General features: G+C 47.1%; 1 protein-coding gene across 1 annotated transcript in view; it reads left to right on the plus strand.

Annotated features, from left to right (window-relative positions):
* Positions 1-23026, plus strand: part of DOK5 (docking protein 5) — a 176576-nt gene extending 153550 nt beyond the window's left edge. Inside the window, exons 7-8 of the mRNA XM_079127571.1 lie at positions 16349-16469; positions 22554-23026. Coding sequence (XP_078983697.1) covers positions 16349-16469; positions 22554-22618 — 186 coding nt within the window. The 3' untranslated portion in view covers positions 22619-23026. The remainder of the gene's footprint in view (positions 1-16348; positions 16470-22553) is intronic.
* Positions 23027-25314: the final 2288 nt, after the last annotated feature.

Consider the following 25314-nt stretch of genomic DNA (forward strand, 5'->3'; position numbering starts at 1 on the left):
AATGGGGAACTAAATAAGTTTGTGTCCAAGAATTTATGGGCATGTCCAAGCATGAAATATGAGGCCTCTTTCAGAGAGAAGTGAAATAGTATCTCTTGGCCCACATTCAGACAGAAAGGAACATTGGTCAGCGTCTCAAATGTCCACGCCAGGAACAGGAGTTAGATTTTCAGAGCTCATGAGAGTGTTGTGAGCGCTGAGTGCAGCCACTTTTTGGTTGGTCTATGAGGTCTTGGTTCAGATGGTATTTTTAAAAAATTAAATTTGTGATCAGCAATTATTATGGGAGGTTGTGAAATACAGATTTCTTTCTTTTTAAATGAGAATATCTGGTTAACTGAGCCTGCCTGCTCTAATATGTAATAATCAGCTGTCATTTTTGCAATGGTGAATGCCCTTCAGTTTTTCATAATTCTCACGCTGTCTTGTCTTGGGAAGACGAGAAAGATTTCTGCATGACCCACATAGACATTCACATTAGCAACTGCTGGTGTAGGGAAGTGACATGTACCTTTTCATCCTTTGTATTTTTGCCAAGACATTTATTTTCTTGATACTGCTTTTTATTGAAGATTATAGCCACTGCTTTGGTAGCAAAGGCTGGCTCTTACTGGGGAAAGTGTCAAGATAGATGTGCATTTGAGAGTTTATGATGGAAAAGGCAAGGGTGTGTGTGTGTGTGTGTGTGTGTGTGGTTGTGTGTGTGTGTTGGTGTGTGTGTATTATTGACTGAATTCAGTAGAATAGTCTTCTATGAAAGAGTAAAGCAGGCTTTTGTAGTTTTTAATCAATGATGCAAAAATGAGTGGTGAGCTTTTAAAGGCTCTGTTAGGTCTGATCAGTATGATGATCATGGAATTTTTCTTTTTTTCTAAGCTGGGACACTTTTGAGAGCAGAAGTGTACTCTATTAGGAGTAACATTAGCTAGGTAATTTGTAGGTTCAAAATAAAAATGTAGGGCCCTTGTTTAAAAACTATTATGATTTTCAAGATGGCAGCTGCAGGGTATCAGATCAAGCACGGAGCCCTTCTAAGTATGGGGCGCTGTGCCTGTGGATGCTTTGTATGCTGATTAAGCCAGTTCTGATTAAAAGAGATGCCTAAGTAATGAATGGAAACAGATTGCTACCAGGCAAACTGGAATGTGTAGTCACCCTGAATCATTGCTTCTCAGTGAGTAGCAGTTTTGTTTCCCAGAGGACATTTTGGAATATTTGGAGTCATTTTTGGTTATCATCACTGGTAGTCCTACTGTCATCTAGTGGGTAGAGGCCTGGAGTACTACTAACATCCTACAATGCACAGGACAAAGAACAACTTGGCCCTCAATGACAGTAGAGCCAAAGTTGAGAAACCAGGTTCTAAAGATATGTGAGTTCTGCTCGAAGAGGGGCTCAGAATTCGATGGATCACGGTCTGGAATTGAGTGCTGCTTCTGAACTCTGACTCGCCTCTTTTTGCCTTATTTACTTGAGGTGACACGTAGGTGGTAGTAACAGTGTCTCTGCCTTACCATGCCGTGTGGTCCACATGAGCTAGTCCACATGAGGCACTGGAGGAGAGCTAGAGAGGTTCAGCAGGTGTGAGCAGTTCCTCCCATGGCTGGTGTGAGATGGAGCAGGAGGTGGAGTTGCACATGGAAGCAGTGGGGTGAAGCAGGCAACCCAGGTAATGTGATGGTGCTGTTAGCGCATTATCAAAGAGTGGAGCAAGCGCCACTGCGTCAGACCACGAGAGGCCTTCTGGGTAGGGCCCAGCACTCAACGGGGTCTTCATAAAGCTGCACAGGTACTTACCCTTGCTCTGAAAGCAGAGTGCAATGAAGCAGCAAGGAAAAGACAGCACAGCCACATGGGCAGGTGCCTCTGCCTACCAGCCCACCAGGCCACCACACCACTCAAGGCAGGAAATGAATCCTCCCTCCATTCTGGCACATCTTGTCACAAAAATCCCTGCTTCTGTTGAGTGTAGGCTTGGTGTTTAAAGGGCCAGTCTGACCAGGTGGGATTCTGCCTTAGGAATTAATTTTAAAAGTGAGAAAGTAGCTGCCCCATTAGGCTGCAGGCCTCTGGGGAAGGGAGGATGCGCCGTCTGTCCGTAATAAGCTCTAGATGTGGGCATAAAGGTTTGTTGAATGGACAAAATGAAGATCAAATAAATTCTGCTATAAGCATAGATTTTTTTTTTTTTTTTTTTTAAAGGCAGAATTCCAAGTTCATTTCCCTCCTGGTGCCCAAATGAGGCTCAGATTCCAAGCAAGCCAGCTTTAAAAGGTCACGGACAGCTCAGTCCCCATGGAGAGCTTTTCCCAAGTATAGGAGTGAGAGGATTTCCCTAAGCAGGAGGCATGAGAAATCACCAGAAGCAAAGGGAGCAATGATTCTGTTTTATGCATGTGGGTAAGGATTCAGATGGCTCTGAATAAATTGATGCAAATCACTTTCATTCCCACAAAAATAACCATGGGAGAGCATCTGGTGCTCGGCAAAATGCTGTACTTGGAAATTTGGCCCCAAATGGTTGATTTTTACAAACAGTCTGCTTGTTAAAACTGAGCACCACAGAGGATCCATTGTTACAGCCAAAGTTCTGTTCACCAAGTCCTGTCTTCTTCGCATTTACTTTCTTCCTTAGCAAGAAAGTGGTCTTTCTCTCTTACCCACTTTTTTCTCTTCTCTTCTCCTCTCTTTTCTTCTTTCTCTTTCCTTTTCTTTGAATGACTAGGAAATAAGCCCCTGCTTGCTCTCTTTCCCTGACAGTTCAGTACTATTTGTGATAGCTCCATAACATTTTGATGATAGGAATACACATTCCGTTGCCTCTAAATGTCAGAACAAGGGAAAAGAATTGGAGAAAATAAAGACGGCTCATTGGGTGGCTGTCAGAGCTGGACCAGGGCTCTGCAGCCTGTAGGGTAAGGGTGGGGTTTTGCTGGACAGTCGGGGAGATTGTGTTTGGCAGGTAGTTAATTTCCACTTTAAAGAAGATCCCTGAGACAGTGGGGTTTCAAGGGTCTGGTCAAAGTTCTGATACTCTATTCATAAGATGGTAGGATGTCCACACATGTCTTTGCAGCCTAGACTTTTGGCCATTTGCCATTTTGCTAAGCTTTGGAGATGAAATCCAGGTGGCTATCATTATTATGAACCAGAGACATGAATGAGCCCACGTTTTAGGGTGTTTACGACATCCTTAGCTCTTCCTGTGAGAAGTAACTAGTAGTGTAGCTCTGAGTCAGGGCCAGCCCCTGAGGCCAGAATAGGCATCCCTTCAGCTTGGTGTCCTTGAACACGTGCCTTTCTTGTCCTTAGCATTTGTTCCCCCTCTGCAAAGTGGGAACTGTTAGCATGCACCTTGCGAGAGAAGACACTCGCTTGGCTCGGCACTGGTACATACCAACTGCAGAAGCAACCTGAGCAGGGCTCGGGACTGACCGGTACTGGGAGAGGATGGGATGGAGAGGAGGAGGACAGAATGGCTGACGGTGGTGGGTTCTGTTCACTTAGCAATCTATTCATTCATTTGGTCAATTCATCCGTGAACGACTCACTCACTCTTTTTTAAGTGCCTCCTGCATGCCTGGGATCCTGGAATGGGATGTGAGAAGCCTCCTCTGGCCGTAGGAAGGAGACCTGTGCTCAGGGCAGGGTCTTCCCTAGGGGCATCGCTGCAGGTGGACGGCGACATGACCAAAGCTGGGCTTTGGATGGACTCTCCAGCCATACCCTGTCAAACCCCAGAGGAGCTGTGCTTTATTCATTTCTAGGTTTCCAGGCCCTGCGCTCTAAGCGTATGAAGGGATCGGATGAGGGAATGAATGAAGTGCAGAATTCGGCAGGAGGAGGGAACGAAGGGTGGGGCTGATGGGTGGGGAGCAGGTGATCCGGAAACCACAGTAGGAGGCTGAGCCCACCCTAAGGCCGATTAGAGTCGGGACTCTGGAGCAGCTCCATCTGGCTCAGTGCTGAGGGGCTGTGTGCTTTGTTTCCTTTGATTTTCCCAACTCTTTGGAGATAGGGTCTGATTTTTAAATCCTATCAAGTTTAACTTTTACATTAACTCCTGTGTGTGAAATTTAACCACAAAATTACGATCATGTAGATGGCGATTGGTGCTTTGCTTTTCTCATTGTTTTATGAGTCTCTTTCCCCTCCCTTCTCTTCAGCTGCAGCTCCTAAACTTTGTTAAGAAATGTGTGTCTTTCTGTCCTCCCGAACAGTCCTATTCTGCACAGATACCTGGATCTAGCTACAGGTGTAGACACACGTAGGTAGATGCCTGCAGGGGATGTGGGTGTGTTGGGGGCCCTCGTTTATTTTATAAAGTTGCAACCATGTTGCTCATTTGAAAACTGTCTGCTGGTTTTCTAATTTAACAGTCAGACTACCTAGTGGAAATAGGTACAGGTTGTGCAGTCAACATTGATCCTGGTGCTGACAAACTGTGGCCCAGAGTCAACATCTGGCCTGTGCCTGTTTCTTGTAAGTAAAGTTTTATTGGAACACAGCTCTGCTCCCGGTAATCTGTGTACTGTGGCTGTTTCCACCCTGAAACTGTGGAGTTGAGTAGTTGCCATTGGGACGGTGTGGCCTGAAACAGGAAAGTTTGTCAACCTCTCTTTTATCCGTTCTTCTTAATGGCTCTATGATTGTAAGGAATCTGGCTTCCCCCACCACCTGTCAATTTGCATTCTCCCCGCCTCTCCAGTTATAGGAATTTCCGGCTTACATGCCACAATCTTCCTGCCTCCCACTTTACGTTCTAATATGTCATTGGTCCATCAGTCAGTCTGTAAGAATTCTCCTCTGTGATTGGTTCCTCTCAGCCCGCGAAATTCCTATGTCTGAGACAAACCTTGCGCCATGTTATCTCTTTCTTTCTTCCCTTTCCCCTGTGCAGACGTGAATTGTCTGCATAAAATAAAAGTTCCTTGTGTGAGACCTGTATCTGTGGAGCGTTTCTGGGAGCTAGCGACGAACCATAACTGCGCTTTAACGCCTAACAATGATATTTCAGGGTCTTGATGTAGCAGAATCTGTTGAACCTATCTCTAGGCGTATCAGATTTATCTTGCCACTAATAAACAATACCACAGTAAACACCTTAGATACATGTTCTTGTACACTGGCAATGGTGATTGAGTGTCTAAACTATAGTTAAGGGAATTTTCTAACCCCAGGAGTAGGATTGTTGAATTGAAGGACGTGAATACCTTTAAAAATATTATTTTTAAATTTTTTTATTGGTGCGTTATAATTATACCTAGTAGTGGGATTAATTGTGCCCTGTTCATGTCTGCACAGAACACAGTTTGATCAGTGTGCTCCCCCATTCCCTTCCTTTCCCCTTCTCTCTCTCCGCCCCTCATCCACTCGCCCTACTCTGCTGATCTCCCTGATATTACCATTTAAATTACTGCATTATTATTGTATGTGTTCAACATCTAAACAGCAGTTGCTATACTGCCTTTCAAAATACTAGAGCATTTACATTTTATGAGTCCTTTTGATAGAGGAGGCAGAGGTTCATGATTTTGTAAGTGGAGTTCTGTACTCAGCCCTGGGGCGGCAGGGGAAGGTACAGGTGCCCAGGGCCTCCAGCATTGTTGTGCTGAGGCGTCACCTGCTAGGCTGGTTAAATCAGGTTCCTGGGCTCCTAGTCCGACCTCCCACCCCTGCCCACCATGGTCTAGCAGACTTGGGATAGGACATTGGAATTTGCATTTCTAGTAATTCCTTAGGCGATTCTGAAGTCCCTGGTCAAGGGAACACACTTTGAGAACTGTGCCCTAAAGTGAGTCCCAGGACCCTGGTCCTTGGTCCCTGGGGGCTGGGAGAAGATGTATGCTTTCAAGAAGAGGAACGGTCTCAAGAAGAGGCAAGGAACAGAAAGGGAGCTAGAGAATGACTCGGCCTTCTTTCTGCCTTTATGCAGACAAGAATCCACAGTAAGGCAGTCTTCCTGTTCAGGGGACACGTGCTGAGAGTGGAATGTGAACCTTGGGCCTCACGTCCCACTTGTCTAATCGTAGTGACGCTGACCAGCCTTTTCAGGTGAATGGAAGTTGTGTTCACCATGTTTCTTGTGTTTAGGAAGCAAGAACAAGTTGTAAGTTGCTGATTCCTCATTGCAGAAACTCCATCCTTCTCAGAAGTGATTGTTCCTTTGGCACTGAGGGATCACCTCACGGGGAGTGAGGAGAGTGTGCGGACGGCCTGCAGGTCTCTGTGCACTTTAAGAGTGACTCACCTCTCCTCATGGACCACGCTGTTGCCCGTGATGATTGCAGAATGTGTTCAATATCATCTGCATCTCTGTTCCAGAGGAATTGGTTACTGCCACTCAGCAGAGTGATTAGCATTTTAAGCAGTTTTTATTGACTAAATGAACCTGCTTCATCAAGCAGAAAGAGCCCCAAAGAAAGCAGCCCATGTGTTCATCTCCATAACTGACGCCCAGCACCAAACGTAGCACCTGCATCAGTGAGACCTTCCCGGGGCTCTGGGTAGACCTTAGGGACACAGACCGTCCAGCTTGGTAAACAGATTGCACGCTACACAAATTCATGCTTGATTTTTAAAGTCTTTTTAAGAAAACTCAGTGTGTAAGACTATTGTTCTTTTTCAGGGAGACATTTGGTCTGGCTTTTGTAGAAATAAACCTAACACTTTAAGATTTAGCTCAAAACTCATATTTACTATTCATGAGATATTTGGAATACTTGCTTTCAAGTTAGACTTGAAATCATGTTGGGTTTCCTTGAGAACTTGATTTTAGTCTCCTTTTAACGCCTGGTTTTCATTTTCTAGTGTCATGTGGAGGAGACCAAAGCAGGGGTTGGAGTGGAAGTGGGGGCAGTAGCCCCACAGTGTCTGGAGTAGAAAGAGGCTTCTTCTTGGCAAGCCTGATCCTGGGGTGGTGGTCTCCTTAACTTTCCCTTCTTCAAGAGCCTTATTTGTGGTCACGGAGTTCCCGAGTTAGTGACTGGGATGGTGCGTAACTGAGCACGGTCGTCACTTATTTTGAGGTATGTTAATTTCAGTTTGCACATGGTCTAAGATCAAAGAGCGCTCAGAAAGGTGTATGATACATCTCCCGCGCTCAGGCAGCCCAGATCCCACGTCCTCAGGACCAGCACTTGGCTGAACTCTTTGGTATCCTTCCAAAAATAAGATAACATAATAAATATAAGACATATCTCTTCATTAAAAGTTAATTCAGTCTACCAATATGAGTTCAGTGGTGCCCCCTCACCTTTGGGGGATGCCTTCCAAGACCCCAGCGGGTGCCTGAACCCATGGTCCGTGATGACTAACCCCGTACACACTGTTTTTCTTATTCATTCATAGCTAACGTCAAGTTCAGTTTATAAATTAGGCAGAGCAAGAGAGTAAAAACGAATACTAAAATAGAAGAATTATAATGACATATTGATTAAGAATTATTTGCAATGTATGGATTGTTTATTTCTGAGATCTTCCATTTTGTATTGTGGGCTATGGATGACTGACAACCCAGAAAGCGAAATCGTGGTCAGGAGACTGCCCTACTACACCTGCTCGTGTCTAGGAGACAGGAGGACCACAAAGAGCAAGGAAGAGTTCTGTCCTCCAAGGAGTCCACACATTGTTTTGGGGGAGATGGACAATCAGCAATCAATAGTCAATAATCAACATATAAATATCCATCCAGAGTTGATGAGTGCTGTGAAGAGGTTAGCAGTGTAGGCAAGAGAAAATGATCAGATTTGTCACCTGGTAAAGTAGTACTTAGGCAGAGAGCTGAGGAAAGGGAACAGGGAGCCTTTAAACTGTTTGAGTCTGTTGGTTTAGGCAGAGGGGAGTGAGTGCAAAGGCCCTGAGGCAGCTTCATGCTTCATTAACATGCCAGGAAGCTGGTGATCTTGGAGCAGAAGGTGAGAAGAACATAGGAGATAACCAACAGCCAGGTCCTGTCTGGCCTTGAAGCTGTGGTGAGGGTTTTGAGTTTTTTCACAAGGCCTGTTGGGAAGTCACTGGAGGACTTTGAGAAGGGCTGAGATAATGCCAACACGGAAAGGATCATTCTGGAAGCAGTTTGGAGAAGACACAGAGTGAGTAGAGCAAGGGTACCAGCAGGAAGATGAGTACCTGCACAGGCAGGTGAGTGTGGCCACTGTGTGGACCAGGACAGGGTGATGAGGAGGAGAAGTGGTGGAGAGCAGACCAGCAGAACTCACTCACTGGTGAGAGGTCTTAGAGACAGACAGAGACACGCCTTTTCTTTCTCCAGAGCAGCAGGTAGAGTGGAGGAAACACCTGCCATCAGGGGAGGGGGCTGGAGGAGGGCGTGGAGCCTGAGAATCGCAGACCAGGTTCGTGGAAAGTGTCTGCTGCCCAGCCAGGTGGAGCGGAAGGGGCGCCCCTTGGGCACATCTGAGGTTCAGGGCTGAGACTGGGGGTGCCGATCGCATTTGGGAGTTGTGGGCAGATGGCATGTGAACCTATCCCAGTGACAAGCTCTCCCATGAGCCTGGGACATGATTGCTGCCCCTTGCTTGCTTTTAAAATCATCCTCTTGTTTTAGTCAGTTTTTTTTTTTTTTTTTTTTTTTTTTTTTTTTGCTTCTGTGATCAAAAGATCTGACAAGAACAGTTAAAGGAGGAAAAGTTTATTTGGGGGCTCCTGGTTACAGAGGGCTCAGTCCTTGGGGCCAGAGGTGAGGCTGAACATCAAGGTAGAAGAGGATGTTGGAGGAAAGCAGCTCAGAACAGGGAAAGAGAGGAAGAGAGAGGGAGAGCGAGCGCTTTGCTCACCAAGGACAAAATATACACCCAAAGGCACGCCCCCAGTGACCCACTTCCTCCAGCCACACTTGACTTGCCCAGTTGCCACCCAGTTAATCCATTCAAGTGGATCCATGCCCTGATTGGCTCAAGGCTGTCAATCACTTGACCCCTAAGCCTTCTCACATGGTCTCACACACGAGATTTTGGGGGACACCTCACATGGCATTTCTAAACGACTTACCCTTTTTCTTTTTAATAACTACAGATAAGTTTGTTGCCCAATCACGTGAAGGTAAGACTTCTTTGTTCAAGAACAAAAAAATGAAATTGCCAACTTATCTACTTTTTTGATAGAGCAACATTTAAAAGTAATTTTTGAGTCAATGGAAAAATCCCTTTGATATGCAAAGTGAAATTAAAATTTAAAACTCATTTAAAAACTGGTGGTTGGAACAGTTGTCGATGGAGTAAGGTCCCTGAATGAAAATCGTGGTCAGCAGAAAAAAAATGCTATGAAGGAGATTGGGTGAGAATTTAAATCCGCTGTCTCCTATGGTAAATAACAAGTGGTTAGGAAATGGAGCAAAGAAAGGGTGGGGCAGCTCAAGGACAGATTGAGGTGGGGACCTTGAAATGACCTTGTGAGATGGTGGTGTTTAGCAGTGGTGGGATGTGTTCATACCATAGTAAAAAGGGCCTTGTCACCATGCCCTCGGGTATCACACATGTACATTTTTAAAAGACACAGAAAATATGCTAACATATTAAAGGTGCTTTTGCTTATTTTTGTGTGTGGGGGGCAATGGGTACAGGACTGATTTAAAATCTTCCTTAGATACTTTTTTCTATTACCTGAACATAAAAAAAATTAGAATAGTAAGAAAAAACATAAGTTATTACAAGTCTAAATAAATCGATCATAAATGTCACAAAAATGTGAACCCTCTGCTCTTTCTGGTGACAAGGAAAATATGTCCCTATTCAAAGCCTGAGCTGTCTTTGAGGGAACAGATTCACTGCAGGGCCCCCAGGCCCGAGGGCTCCTGGTCTCCCTCTGTCCCTCCTCTTTGTGCCTGTCTGGGGCTCAGCTTGAGTTTGCTCACTGATGGCCCAGGTGGTTAAATATAGTCTCAATATTTACTTACTTGAGCTCATGTGTAGCTTTCTTGTTGTCATTGCTGAAAACTTTCTAAAGTTTCTGCCCTCAAGCCAGAAACACAGTCTGGTATCAAACATTTAGGCTTTAAAATAAATGTGAACGTTCCTATTATAACCTTGTTCAGAAACTCTTGCTCAAGAAAGTGTCACTCTATGGGGCTAATTATAAGTATTGCTCACCTTTATAGAAGCCCACAGTGAATCAGGTGTGGTCTAGGAATTAGCTGCCAGTCGCAGCTCTTTTTCTCTGGCTTTACTGACGGGATATTCAGGACTGAGGGGGCTTGCCTAGCCAGCCTAGCTCAAGCCGTTTTCACTGGCAGATTCTGGGCATTCACATGAATTGTCAGGTTTGCAAGGTTGGCCTCTCACCTCGGTGGGAAACCTCCAAGGGTAGTCCCTCAGTAGTGAGGATCAGAGCTCCCTGGGGATTCATGAGAGATCCGAATTCTTGGGTTCCCTCTGCAGAAACTCCAGGGGTGAAGCCAGGAATCTGCATGTTAACAATCCTTCCTGGAGATACGTCCGCTGGCTAAAGGGAGCAGAGAGCACAGGAGGACTGTGTTCAAACACCATCTTCACAGAACAGATCAGCAGAACCTTGATGAAGACACTGCAGAAGACGCAGGCTGGAAAGTGCCAGCCAGCTTGGCGGCCAAGGGAACGGCTGAGCTTGGAGTTAGAAGGACAGAAAGATATCGAGACGCAGGTCCCATCCGGAATTCTTTCCTGGGCTGGGTTATCCCTTCTGGCTCAGCTTTGCCCACAGTTGTGTTTAAAATAGCCATAAACATTTGTGGCTCTAAATACATTCTTAAATTGAGAAAATGATCAGGATTGGAGGAGCTTTGGACGTTTCTGAGATCGAGAAGATATCCAGGAGTGGACATGGCTTTGGACACACAGCTGAATCTCACTGTCACAATGGTGTCCCTGTGCAGTCTGTTCAGGGTCCAGGTTGAGAGGATGGAAGATTCCAGTATGGTTTGTATGTAGCATGCCATTATTGTCGGAGGCCCCACTTGAGTTACTTTCAGGAGCAGCCCGGGAGGTTGTGGGTCTGAGCCCGGTGGAATTGGGTCTTGAAGACCTGATATGCTGAATGGGCCCGGACAGTGTCACAAACATAGCGTGTGGTACTTGTGATGGACTGGACGCCTCGAACAGTCACGGACTGCCCTGCCGTCCGGATCGCCCAACACGGAGCTCGGTGCCAGGGCAGCTGGGTGGCAGAGGGACGGTGTGGGGCTGTGCTGTGGCCAGGACGGGCTGCGGCTCTGCACTCCTGAAAGAGGTGCCAGCACCCAGGCAGTGAGAGCCAAACCGCATGAAGAAGACACTGCCGCTGCGGGGACAGTGCCACGGGGGTCTGGTCACTGGAATGTTCTCTCCCGGGAAGTCGATGTGATGTTCTCATGATGAGGACAGGCCCTGGGCGTCCGCCCTCACCACGAGTGTCCACGATGATCCTAACACCATACTTCAGCCATCGTCACTCAGGTCTTCACGTAAATGTCACTTCCCCTGACTGGAGGTCTTCACCCGCCAGCTCACCACGTTGTGCTTTTAGAACAGCATGCGCCACACGTCCTCTCTGCTTTTGTGTCTTGGGTGACAGCTTTGCTGAGATGTAAACGTGCCACATGTACCTGGCCGTGCACACTCTTAGACTGCAGGTTTCATGGTTTTAACATGTTTGGGTTTGCGACGCCATCGCCACCACCTGTTCCAGGAGTTTTCATCATCCCGTAAGAAACCCCATCGTCTTTGCTCTTGGCTCCTAGACTGAGGCCACCCCCAGTCTGCTTTCTCTCCCTAGGGATTTGCCTGTTCCAGACGAATCTTGCAAGTGGAATAATTCAATACATGGTCTTTGTGACACGCTTCTTTCACCTGGTGCAATGATTTTAGGTTCACGCGGGTAGTGCATGTCAAATTCCAATAATCTTCCTAAATTTGTTTTCAGTGTTATTGTCTGCCTCTGAGTTTTATAAGGAAAGGGACCTTCGGCACCAAAGAACTCACATGGAACTGCATTTAAAATGCGACAGGGGTCTCCTGGTCCACGGCTCTCCTCTCTCCCCCAGCAGCATGGTGCTTTTTATGCATCCAAAACCCAGCTGGGTGGGGTGCAGTGATGTACACCTGTAATCCCAGGAGGCTGAGGCAGGAGGATCACGAGTTCAAAGCCAGCCTCAACAAAAGTGAGGCACTAAGCAACTCAGTGAGACCCTGTCTCTGAATAAAATACAACAGGGCTGGGGATGTGGCTCAGTGGTTAAGTGCCCCTGAGTTCAATCACCCATACAAAAAAAAAAAAAAAAAAAACCAGTTGGTAGCACAGGTTGGTTGATTGGCAGCACCAGGATTCAGTCTGGGTTAAGAAGAGACCGGCATGCATCCTGCTGTGTGGGGGAAAGCTCACTCTTGGAGGACAAGGGGGTACTTGCTTGACTTCACAAAGCCTGTGTCTTCTCCTGGTGGGGTCTTGAGCTCATGCTGCCGGTGGGATAGCTGAATGTGTAGAACTGAACTCTCTTGCTACTGGGCCGTCCTAAACAATCACGCTTACACAGCAGCAGATCTTTCCCCAAGCGCTTCAGCTCACGCTTGAATGACAAAGCGAGGTGGAGCCTCGTTACTGTGTCTTCCACAGCCAGTCCCTGCCACGCTGACTTCACCTGGACCCCAAGTTTCAGCATGGATTCAGCGTTGGGCTAAGAAGACGAGTCATTCCTTGGGTTGATTAGAATTGACTTCTGAGAACTGTTCCTGCTACTTGTTGGGCAGAGGCTGGGTTCATTTCTGCATTGGTTCACTCGTCCCTTGCGCATTCATTTAGCCCCTGGAGGCCCGGGTAAGTGCTGAGGTCCCGAGACAAAGCTGTGACCCTGCTCTTCCTGGGGTGGGCCAGTTGTGCGGCTGTTGCAGAGTGGAGAATTGATGGAGTTAGCACAGGCTATGAGATATTTGCTGGGAGCACCCGGTCCCCTTAAGGGAGGAGAAGGAGAGGTCTGAGGGAACTCTCTGGGGACATGATTAGGAGTCCTGGTGGGAGGTGAGAGGTGGCGGCCCTCTCAGGCTTGGGGACAGAAGAGCCCCTGGGAGGGTGGGGCAGCTGAATGAGTGGAGCAGGCCAGGCGAGGCGGCGGACTGGAGGGGCTGCCAGATCACAGCGCCCCCTCTGAGAAGCTGGGCTGTTCTGCAGGGGACACTGGGTTTCTTGGCTAATTAACTCAAGAGACTGGCCTGTTTGGGCCCCAGCTTCTTCCAACTCCAGTGTTTCGTGAAATTGTTCAGTCGACCTGCGGAGGAAAGAAAACAGATGATTTATGGTTTTGTCTTTTATCCTTTAAATACAGTTTGAGGGCTCGTGTTTGCCAGAATACGCGGGGCAGGGGCGCGGTCAGTTACAGGGTACCGTTTGTTCCTGAGCTGCACCATTTCTGTGCGCCGTGGAGCTTAGAGTCTCTGATAAGCTGGGGAGAGAGTCACTGTGATGCAGAAGGTGTGCGAGGCTGGAAGGGGCTTTTTCCTGAGCAGCTGTGCAACTGTCACCTTCATCTGGACAGGAAAACGCCCTTCAGAAGCTGCTTCACAGGCTGGGCCTGTCCAGCTGCAGTTTCAGAAGAGAAGGGACTAGCTGAGCACGCTCGGTGGCCCTGCACCATTGGGCCACGTGCCCACCTTCCCAGAGGAGGCCTCCCTCCGCCCCCACCACCTGGGCCTCCTTAAACCTGCACTTCCCACAAGCCTCACCCGCAGCCTCCCTGGGCTCTCTGAGCTGTCCTCCAGAGGAACAGTGACTCTGTGAATGGGCTCACATTTCAAGTGACCTTCCCGCAGCCTGACTTGCCCCACAATTTTGTGAATGAGAGATGTTTCTGGAATGTCGTTGTCACGTAATGGCAGGAATCCCCACATTTTATAATTCTATGGTTCAGGGTAATTTTTATATTTTAATGTGAAAGTATTATGCCTATGTTAAAAAAAAAAAAAAAACATAGCTATTTGGAAGTGTGTGCTTTGTTTTTTAAAGGAGGAAGACTACTTTCCAGATACTCCAGATTGCCCTGTGTTGATGCTTCCACAGATAGTTTGAGTGACGTGAGCATTCAGGAACACGGGGAAACTTCCCTGCTAGACTGTCGCCAAGTGACATCCTGCGCCTTCTCATGCTTAGGGAATTAGTCAGACATTTTTGCAGTGTGGAATGGGAAGGCTTTTCTTGTCATTTTTCTCTGGGGACAATTAGGATGCTCCTTTCATAGAATTAGATATTCCTTGGAAAGGTCGAGGGGGAGACAGCCAGGCTTTGCACTGTTCTCTGTAAGTCACGGCCTTGGTCCCATTTCATTTGCGCTTCTAAAAATACAGTCTGATCATGCAGGGCCCCCTCAGTGGTTTTACAGTAAGTAAGTAGTGAATAATTTGAAGTGACTGCTATTCCCCAAGTGTTAGCCTTATATTAAGAATTTTATTATATTAAATATAATCTTTTTATGTTTAGAAAATCAAATAATCAGTATCTCTAAATTCAGTTTCTCCTCCCTGTATTTCTGGCAATCTATGTAAATGAGATGGAACGTCACCAGATGTCACTGATAACTGTTGGTTCTTTTTTCTTTTCTTTTTTGGAGATGTTTACATGTTCAGAAGGAGCCACTGAACTTCTCTCCTGGCTTAGAACTTAGCTTTTGTGCCTTTTGATTTAAGAGTGCATATTTAGGAAAAGCATCCCGTGACACCGAGTGCTTTGCAGTTCCACTTAGAGACACGATTCTGTAATTGATATTAAGATGGGACCAGGAGTATCGTCCTTCAAACCTAAGTGCAACAGGTAGAAATGAAGTGGACTTTTGAGTGATGGTTGTCATCTTATTCAAGTTGAGTTTCCTTGAGCTGGTTCTGGTCCCCAGGGCATGAGCCCCGGGTCATCTTGGCTTTACGGGGTGGACATGCAGATGTTGTGCCTCACACTCCGAGGCCAAAAATAGGTAGAGGGGGAATCTTAAGTGGCACCGATTGCTGTTGAACGGCAGCAGCATCTCCTTTTCTTTCTCCTGTGCCTGTCTGTGCTCAGCAAAGTGAAGCGGGTGCCATTGCACCCTACTCTCCTGCATCCCACTGGGTAGGTGTCTAGTGCCACCCCCCGTCATAAGAGCAACTGCAAAGGCATGGACCAGGGTGGGGTCTGCGCTGACTCTGCTTCCTTCACGGTGCCTTGTATGTCTCCTCCTTGGTGTAAATTCCACACCTCCAGGTAAAACAGGTGCCAGCCAGCCAGTGTGTACCGGCTGATCACCAGGTCTTGACTGAGGCACACTTAAGTTACCTCTTGTTGCCACAGATTGAAAACCACGCCCCAGTGAACACCCTGCACAAACCTGCATATTTGAGTGAAAAAAAAAAAAAAAAGAATTAAAGACTGTGTGGATCCAGGAAATCTAACTTTGTGAATAACCACTTTGTGTGCAATGGCATGATGAGACTGTGTCATGGCTTGTCTAGGACCGGGGCTCAGGGGAGAGGGGCTGGAGGCTGCTTCCCATCCCCTGCCCATTCTTTTTGCATGCCTGTCCCTATGACTTTCCCCCTTTTCTACCCATCCCACTAGGCTATCTGCCCTGGGTGGTCACCTCTCCTGGTGCGGAGAGACCACTGGCTACTCCTGGAGATCCCAGGGCTGGTGCCACCCTCTCTTTCTTCCCTCAGTGTCTGAAGAGTGACCAGCTGAGACAAGGAACCTGGTCAAGCAGACAGGGTTTTTTCTGATACTAGAGGTTGAGCAGCCAAGTCAAACCAAATTAAACTGAAAGGGAGTGAGGGGGTCACGTAATGAGAGGTCTGGGATGGCCTCTGGTTCCTGCAGGATCTGGGTCTCCCTGAGCCGGCCAGGACCTCCTGCTCCTGTGCTCGGCCGTCTTCTGAGTGGCTTTCATTCTCTCTCACTTTCTCCCATCATTGTTCCGAGACAGGCTCCAGCCCCTAAGCAAAAGCCTCTAAGCAAAAGCCCATTCAGCAAGTATTTCTGGCTCACCCACCATGGGCCAGGAAATGTCCTCGATCCTCAGGAGGAACAGTGGACAAAATGGACATAAGCCATTAGCTCCCTCTGCTGGGTGTCTTCTCCATAAATGTTCTCATACGTGCCTCAGGGGACTGCGTCTTGCTGGCCTGACAGGGTCACTGGCTCAGCCCTGGAACTGTGGTGAGCTCAGCCCACCAGGACCCCAGGCACTGAGCTGAATTGGAGGGAAGTTCCTCAGGAACAGCCCTGTGGCCAGCAGAGTGAAGGGCGGACGCCTCTGGGCAGGCAAGGACAGTAGCTGTCCACCACTGCCAGTGACCCACGGCCCTCCCGAGGCCTGGCGCCTTCCGCCTCAGCACGGCTGACGCACCACTCTCGGCTCTGCCCACAGCTCCAGATGAAGATGAGCGAGCGGGCGTCCTCCCTGAGCACCATGGTGCCCCTGCCTCGCAGCGCCTACTGGCAGCACATCACACGGCAGCGCAGCACCGGCCAGCTCTACCGCCTGCAGGGTAAGTGTGGGCCCTGTTAGGGGCCAGGCCTGGCAGCGCGTGGGCCCAGCCCAGCTCACCCTGGGGCAGCCACACTGGGAGACCCCCCGATGTCCCCCCCCCGTCAAGGCCTGGACACACAAATGGGCACTTCATCTTTCCAGAAACCTGGCCCTCAGTAGCTGCATCAGGCTCTGGGGCCCTGAGCCTCAGAGATTCCAGATCTCAAGTTGTGGATGTGGCTGAGCAGCCCGCCCGAACCCATCCCTACAGAGCCTGGGCAAGGCAGGCAAGGCTTGGAGAAGTAAGGCAGAAGACTAAGGAGAGGCAGCATTAGCATTGCTCTGGAACCTCCTAGAAATGCAAACAATCGGAGCTCTGAGGCTGGACCCAGCCAGCGCTGCTTGCTCCGGGTGATTCCCGAGTGTTGGACCCTTGACGAGATCAGGGAGGGAGCCATAGCTGTATGACTGAAGCAAATCCTAATGCGCTGCCTTCCAGAAAAGTGGCCTCTGGAATTGGGTACAGACCCCGTGTGTTGGGGGAAAACAAAACAGTGAAATATTCTGTTTAAGCCTTTTCTTATTCTTTTAAACTTTTTATATTTTATAGTAAAAAGAACATCTCATGCATATCTAATGTATGAGCAAACCAACCAATGTGGGGGTCCTTGCTGAAGAACTTGGCACTAACGGGGTGCAAGATCCCAAACTTAAAAAGCACGCACAGGGCCACACCCTGTCTACATGCAGAAGTTCACCGCAGAGGAGAAGGCAGGAATGAGGCTATGTTCCTGGTCAGCTGTGCTCGCTCTGCCCGGGTCACCCCAGCCCTTCCTGTGGGTCATCTCTCCCCTGGACAGCTTTTCCTTTCCACGCCCCAGTTAACTCTTGCCCATCTCCGGTCTCGCCGGTGGTGCCCCCTCTACTTCGCTATCTCTCCTGTGCACGCCTCTGATGAGGGGCATCCTGAGATGCAGGCAGTGTCCTCTTCAGAGTCTGACTCGCACAGAGACATCCAGGGCGGCAGAAGGGCGAGTCTGGTTTTATCCTTGCCACCTTATCCCCCTGCCTTGCAGGGACTAGCCGCCCTCCCCAGCATTTGCTGGAAGATGCTATAAGGTGAAGGACGCAAAGAGGAATCTGCATTTCTGTCTTTATGACGCCACACTCCAGTCACCAGCAGAGGGCGTGCGTGTACAGGTGCTGCAGAAGTTGATCCTGAGTAGCTCAGCGCTGAATTGACATGTAAATGACAAATAGGCTTGGCCTCCAGGACCTATCTGCAGGGGGGGATTGGGTCAAATTATGACAATTTCAGAGGTTTTGCAAGATTCAATTTACATCATCATAATTTTGTCATATGCTTGCCACTGAGACTATTACTTAATTTTATTCCGTCTCTTCTATTTAAACATATTTACTTATGTTTAAAAAGTGTACTTTACTGCCTTTTTACTGTTAGAACCACTGGTTATGCTTTTCTAATAGTGAGGTAAATAATAATTATTGCTGTTCACAGTCTACCTAAAATTATCCTGTTGGTTAAAGGGTGGTCAGTCATTTACACAACAAGTACTGAGAAAGTTAGTGTATTTTTGTATCCATACCACCTCCCTTCCCTTTTCTCTCCTTTCCCCTTAAGACATGAAATTGGGAAACTTTAATGACATGGTGGCCCTGTGTATGTCAGGATGAAGACATATTTTTCTTGTTTTGCTGATGTTTATGGGTTGCAATTCCTCTGCCCAAGTCACCTACCTTTTGGGGTTCCATGCTGATGTTTCTTGGTAGCTGGAGGCCAATATTTAGAAATCATACAGACCCTTATATATCAAACCCTTATATAGCAGACCCTTATCTATCAAACTGGTTTCAGAAAAAGAAAATGCTAATTTCCTCCCCAAATTTTATCCTAGAGTGCCACCTGCTGATCTGTTTTGGAATTATTTATCACTCTGGGGGAGAGGTTTCAACCAGCACCACATACATGAAGACATATTTAATTTACTTTCCTTGTTTCTTCCACTCCACTTTACAATTTTCAGATAAAAATTCTCCTGTATGGTAGACAGATACAAAAATAAATATTTGAAGGATATTCAGCATAAAAATGGGAAGACATTTACGAGAGAGAAGTCTTTGGTCAATTTTTGTTCAATGTCCCATCCACAGGATTCTTTTAGAAATGTATTAGGTAGCTGGGGTTGTGGCTCAGTGGTAGAGAGCTTGCCAAGCATGTGTGAGGTACTGGGCTTGATTCTCAGCACATATAAAAGTAAATAAATAAACAACTTAAAGGGAAAAAAATGCATTAGGTAAAACAGGAAGAGTAGGGTTTTCCAAATGTGCTCTGTTCAGGGCTGGCCCTGGAAGGTAACCCTCTCCCACTTCCCAAAGAAGAGTACTGTGGTCAAATTCGGGGGGAAATGCTACATGTTAAATTCTCCCCTTGGAAGTTCAGAACACAAACAGGTGTTTTCAAGCCTCCGAGATAACCTGCAAGAATCTATTTGATGTTGTTTAAACCGAAACTCTACAAATTTATTTGAACACAAAGCTTCTTTTCATTTTTTTTTAAATGTAAACACAAGTTAATATACCTCCTGTGAAGTACTGAAATCCCAGGGAGGCAAGCCACAGTCAGTGAGTGTATCTTAAAAAGCTGCTCTTTCTGAGGACCCACTGTGAACAGGGCTTGGCATAGGCACCTAACACCAGTGGTCTTATTTAGATCTCAAAATAGCTTCCTGAGAGAGTAATTTATTCTCACTACTAAGAACCTGAGAATTTGAAGGGCCAGCAATATGGCCAGGTTCACCTGTCTAGCAGGGAGTTTAGGTTTAAGGTTTTGGCCTCTGTTCGTCAGACCATCCACACAGCCGTTTGCAGGGTTTACTGGCATCTCCCTTATGCTGTGTACCGTGCTAGATTGCACATGTCCACAGGGCTGCTGAACCTTCTAGTCATTGAAGAGCCACAGGCAACCTAAGCCAACATTTAATTTCCAATCGGATATGTGGAATAGTGGCAAAGAAAAAATTTATAAATTTAAAAATTTCTTTATAGAGTAAAAGTGTTTATAGAAAGTGAGTCCCAGTTGTTGGTTTGGGAGAGACAATGACAAGCAGGCTTTAGATGGGTAGGCTTTGAAAGCCCAGCCCTTATGCCAAGACCTTAAGTCTAGAAGAGACAGTCAAGGAAAGGCCTTCTTCACGGAGAGATCACAAGTGCAAAGGCCCTGGGGACGTTCAGAGAGCAAAGGGGAAGCAGTGCAGCTGGTGGTACAGGCCGTGAGGGGACAGCGGGGGTGATGGCTGCTCGTGCTGAGCGCGGAAGCTCAGGAGGCTCCTGGGCAGGGTGGTGTCAGCTCCACTCCTAAGGTAAGGGACCCACAGAGAACGAGAGGAAGGGGGAGAGCAGCCTGCGGCCACCGCACACAGGCAGGGAGGATACAGCTCTATCGCAGGATCCTTCCCACATCCTCTCTACCTTCTCCAACTTTCCACCTAGCAATCTTCCCCTAGGCCACAGTCACTCCAGTGTAACTTCGAACCCTTCCTCCGCAGTTGTCTTAGGAGTCAGCATCACCCGTTTCAAAACTAAACCACGAAGAAATTGGCACCCCTGCCACTTATCAGACGGGAAATCCAAGAGTGTGGCACCACGTGTGTGTCTCTCCACCAGCGTCTTCCACGTGGCCCTATTTGGTTGTCCAGAGTTGGCAAGGCAGCACGGTCCTCTCCATTCCGTAAATGAAGAGATGCAAGTACTGGCTCAAGTTCATGAGGCTTGTGGATGGAAGGATTGGCCTTGGAACACTGGTGTTCCTAGTCCAGGGCAATTTTTCACGGCACGGTCTTACTCGTGGGAGAAAATCCTGCATGGATTCAAAGTCATGCACCCTGAGATCACAGTGTCTCCGAAGGATTGGTTCCAGCCCACTTACATATTTATTTTGAGGATGATAGACTCTTGGAGCAAGTGGCTGCTTTGCAAAAGTCAGTGCTGTTTGTGAATATGAATTCTAACACTCTCATGCAACTTGTACATACAGCAGTCAAGAGAGAAGCAGGAGGGTAGGACCTGATCACGGGAAGGGACAACAGTAAGTCAGGTCTCGGAGGCATGTGCTGAGTCCAGGCAAGAGAGAGAGAGAGAGAGTGGGATGGGGCAGTAGGGGGAGGCAGGTTCCTGGTGCAGTTGGGAAGGGAACAGGTCTCCTCTGGGAAGGCAGTCTGCAGCCTCCTCTAGTCGGTTCTGCTCTGTCAGGCAGAATGTAGGGCCAGTAGTGCCTTCCAGGTTTCCAAGAGAACCTGGAAACTGGCACCTTCATGGGGCTTTGTCGTCATTTAAATATTGGCAGTACTTTCACTTGTGGGAGTCTGGGTCTGTAGAGGCCAGAGAATGTGGCCTCCAGCCAGTACCAGCTTGTGACCCCGTGTGACCTGCCACTGTGGGTGGAGGAGAGTCCTTCAGTCCATCTCCTGTCCTTAAGCTAAACACAGCTTTCACACGAAGCCAGGAAGACTGTTAGCCATCATGCTGGAAGCTGGTGTGTGTTTTCCTTGACTTGCCCCCAAGTGGATGCCACCAGTCACTCTCTCGGCTGAAGGTACAACCAAGGGCCTTGCATTTGACCCAAGATGTGGATTTGGCATTGACGCTGGCTGCTGGCTGCTCCCGCAGGACATCATCACACTGTGATAGTTCACACCTGGTTGTTGACGTCTAGTACTCTCCCCCATTAATATGGTTGTGTGTGCTGGGAAGAGAACAGAATATGTTCCAATAGAAGTGAGTTCTAGTCACGTGGGGTGCTGCGAGGTTGGTCAATGTTAATAGGCACAGTGACTGTATGGCTGGATGTGTCATTTGCTCTTGGTCAGATTTGAGATCTGAACCCGTGGTTTCCTTGGGGTCTCCTTTTGTTTTGCTGTTGTGGTCAGAGTCACTGTGGAGGACTTTAAAGCTCATGGAGCCCCTTTGATCCTCAGTAGTACTATCTAGAGAATAAAGCCCATATTTCTCCTCATTCTGCAGAAGTGGAAAGTGAGTCAGAAGGCATGTCTGTCTGAGCCTACCTCATGAGTCTGGTGGGAAGGTCAGAGGGGCACCCAGACAGGTCTGACCACAGTCAGGGCTCTTTCTGATAACATAAAATAACAGTGTCCGGCTTGAGGGCCACAGGCGGCCATAAACCCGCTTGCTTGGTTCAGTGCTTAAACAATCCTGTTTTAAAGGTGTAGATGGGCAGATGAGCTTCCTTGACCCAACCCTGTCTCACTGTGCCCCGTGCTTGCTTGCTCCTGGCATTTGGTTACCAGGCTTCATGGCAGATTTGGGTCTCCATCCATCTGGTTCTGAAAGTGCTATCTAGCATTGTGAATTCCTCTGGTTCTGTCAACCCCCGGCCAGCAGGTGGCAGGAGAGCCTCTTGGTTTAGAACATGAAGGGCTCCTATCTGCAGGGATTCAGCAAACCAGGCCTGTGGTTCCATCCAGTCCACTGTTTTCCTCAATAAAGTTTTATTGGCACATGTCTGCTCATTTACCACCTGTCAACAATAGCTGACTGGACCTTTACAGGAAAAGTTTGTCAAATGCACTGTTATGTCACACAGTGGCTAATTTTTCTTGATTTTCTAGGCTTTGCTTGGCTTGAGACCTATACTAGAAATCAAAAAGGGATAAATAGATTTTAAGAGATCTTCCTTTACATTTATAAGAAGATATAAGCAAAAGTTTAAGCAAAATATCCTTAATTTTTCTTGGGTTTCCAAAGAATTTCCGTGCAAGTTTCCATAGTCTTGTGTTTCTTTTACCCCCGCTGAACACCCTGGGTATAGAGGTTGCTGTAGATGAAAAATTAAACAGGAAGTTAACTTCCGATGGACTGAACATAACCCGAGGCATAGTCTACATGCAAATGATATGCTAATCATGCAGTCCTGTGACTTATTTGCATATCACAAGCAGCCTTAGAAAGAATCCCATGTCATGAGTGTGTTACTTATTTCTGTAGGAAATAGAAATATGTTAGTAACTAATTTGTTCCTGGGCTTTCCTGAAATATAACTGTTGCTTTTCCTTTCTTTTTGGAGAAGATGTTTCCAGCCCTCTGAAGCTTCACCGGACAGAGACTTTTCCCGCCTACCGGTCTGAGCACTGACGGTAGCTGCCGAGAATTGTCGCACTGGCGACGTGTGAGCCACAGATCCAGGCGGGAGGCCACAGAATGGCGGCAAGGGCAGCCACAAGGAAGGAAAGAAGCTGGGCGTCCTGGCTCATTGAGTGGTCACGGGAAACTCTGCAATACAATATATATTTTTTCTTTTTCCTTTTCTTTTCCTTTATAAAAAAGTCTTAGCCTGAGTGAAACATGCTCTATAGATACCGACTCTCCCCTCCTTCACAGCTGGACGGAACGAAGTCAATGCCACAAAGTGACTTTCTATTGTAGACACCGTGTCCCTTGCACTTCTCTGCCTCTGTCCTTTGTGGGTTTGTGTGATTTTCCTTCAGTTTCAATTGTATGGCAGTCAGTATTGACAATAAAATGACTCTTAATTATTTGGTATTTGTTTACACCCTATGCCTCGGTCACTGACACTGTGGTAAACTACTGGAACCATACTGGATGTATTGCCCATTAGTCAAATCTTATGCTCAGAGCTAAACTTCCGAGAACCCCTTTATTATTGTTTACAAGGTTACAGCTTCTCTCCTCTCATCCCCCTTTTTAAAGCCTTTATTTTGTTGCAGTACCTTCATAAAACATTTTAAAATAAAAGATCATTCTTCATCCCTATGGTCTTTGGATCCTGGCAACACAATTTTCTCTGTATCCTCAGCATGTCTGAAGGGTGTGTGAAAGAAAACTTGCCTTATGGACTATGAGCATGCTCCTGCATTGTGCTTGACATAAATTCAACCATTTGTGCCTTTGTCTACTTACCCATTAAGCTGGTCTGTGCTGAGCATCTGCTAGCACTCTGCAGGAGTCCAGGGGTGCAGAGATGCAAAGACCAGGTCCTAGGCCAAGGACCTTGATCCCAGAGGAGTACAGCAGGGAGGTAAAGTTGCAATTACAATGTATAGTGATATCTGCTCAATGGGCCCCCAGTGGCAGTGACTTCTAGAGAGAAGGTCACTCTGCTCTCCAGAGTTGCCAGATGGAATTGAGTCTGTGAGCACCTGAGGTTGGATTCCTTGGAAGCTGCATGAGCCAGCCTGGGTGCTGTGCATCTCATTGCTGCTCTATTCCAGGAGTATTGCCAGCTAAAATACAGGGTGCCCAAGTACAGGCAGATTTTGCAGAAATAGTGCATATGGCTTTATAGTGTAAGTATGTCCCCACTATTACATGGGACAGGATTGTGTTTTTTAAATTTACTTGCATGACCTGTGTTTTTCTTTCCCAAGCCTGGTAACCCTAACCCTCAGCCTGAGGACTGTGCCTTGCCATGTAGTTTGTGATTGATGAGTAAATGTGGGATGAATGGCTAGAGGAATAAGCTCATACCCTTGGGGTAGAGGTCATTCTTTATTGGAGGCAGAGTCACATTGGTTGAATACTTTCTCCATGCCAGGCACTGGGCTAGGCCCTTCCACAAGTATTATTTTCACTGGAAGATAATTTCCTATAGTTTCAGGGTAGTTTTCTTTTGATAAGCCCCAAGAAGGAGTCATAAAAAGGTTCGCTGCGATTTCTGCTCCTTCTAAAAGGTGCATTATATCCTGAAATGGAGTCAGTGATATTGGTTAGATCCCAGTAGATTTGGCACTGATAAATTCCAGGTTTCCTGAGCTCAGTCTCTAGGATCTAAGGTAGCTGGGATTCCAAGGACACTGATGGCCAGGATGTTGTTCTCAGGAGTTGAGAAATATTGGGGAAAGGAGGGTTGGATTCGGTTAACTGTAATTAATGGATTAGGGCTGTCTGAATGGTGCCTTGGCAGGGGCCTCACAAAACGCATTTGGGATCTCCTCTGGGATGCCTGTAGCTTCCTTTCACATCATTTCCATGGATCCTTCTCCTCCCAAGTGAATTCATTTTCATCTCTTAAAATTGTTTGCCACTTGCAGTTGATAATTCCCTCACCATTCATTTCTCTATGTCTATTGCTTCTTTTCTTTTCCTTCTAAGACTGTCTCATAGGACATTCTCCCTGATTCTCAGGGCCTTGGCAGCCAACAGGGAGATTAAGTTGAAGCAGATAAAGGAAATGGAATTAAAGAAATAATTATAATTTTAATGAAGTCAAAATTGCCGAAGCAAGTCTCAGGCTAATGAGTGGGTAAAGAAATGTTGCTGAATGCAGTTAACTGCAAGGGAGAACCTCTTTCCAAGATACTTAGGAAAAAACACATGGACAGGAGAGAAGAGTTCTGTTAAGTTGTTCAATTTTTTAAATTTATTGACATGCACAATTCTGAGTGTTTCAGTTGTATGTTCTTATTTAATTCCTGCAATGGCTCTGTGAAGTAAGTATAATTGTTATCTGCCTGTGGAGTGTGAGGCTCACTTTTGAGCCCAGGATTTGGATTCCTGAGCCCCCTCTAGAACCCCCTAAGAGAGGCTGCCTCAGGGAAGAGCAGACTTTCCACAGAGGGTCCTAGTGTCAATGTGTTAGCCTTTGTGCCCTCTGTGGTCTCAGTTGCCCTCAAGGCAAAGGCAGCCGCACACTTCATAGACAGGCAGGCGTGGTTGTTTTGATAAAGCTTTATTCACACACACAATGTTCACACACACAATGGCAGGCTGGATCACGGTGTCGCCTGCTGCATCTGCCCTGGATGGAAAGAACCCTTAATATCATTTTTTGTAAGTTGTAGATCTTCAAGCAGAAACAGGAGAAGTTAAAC

Source organism: Sciurus vulgaris, assembly GCF_902686455.1.
Source record: "Sciurus vulgaris genome assembly, chromosome: 2".
Taxonomy (NCBI): domain Eukaryota; kingdom Metazoa; phylum Chordata; class Mammalia; order Rodentia; family Sciuridae; genus Sciurus; species Sciurus vulgaris.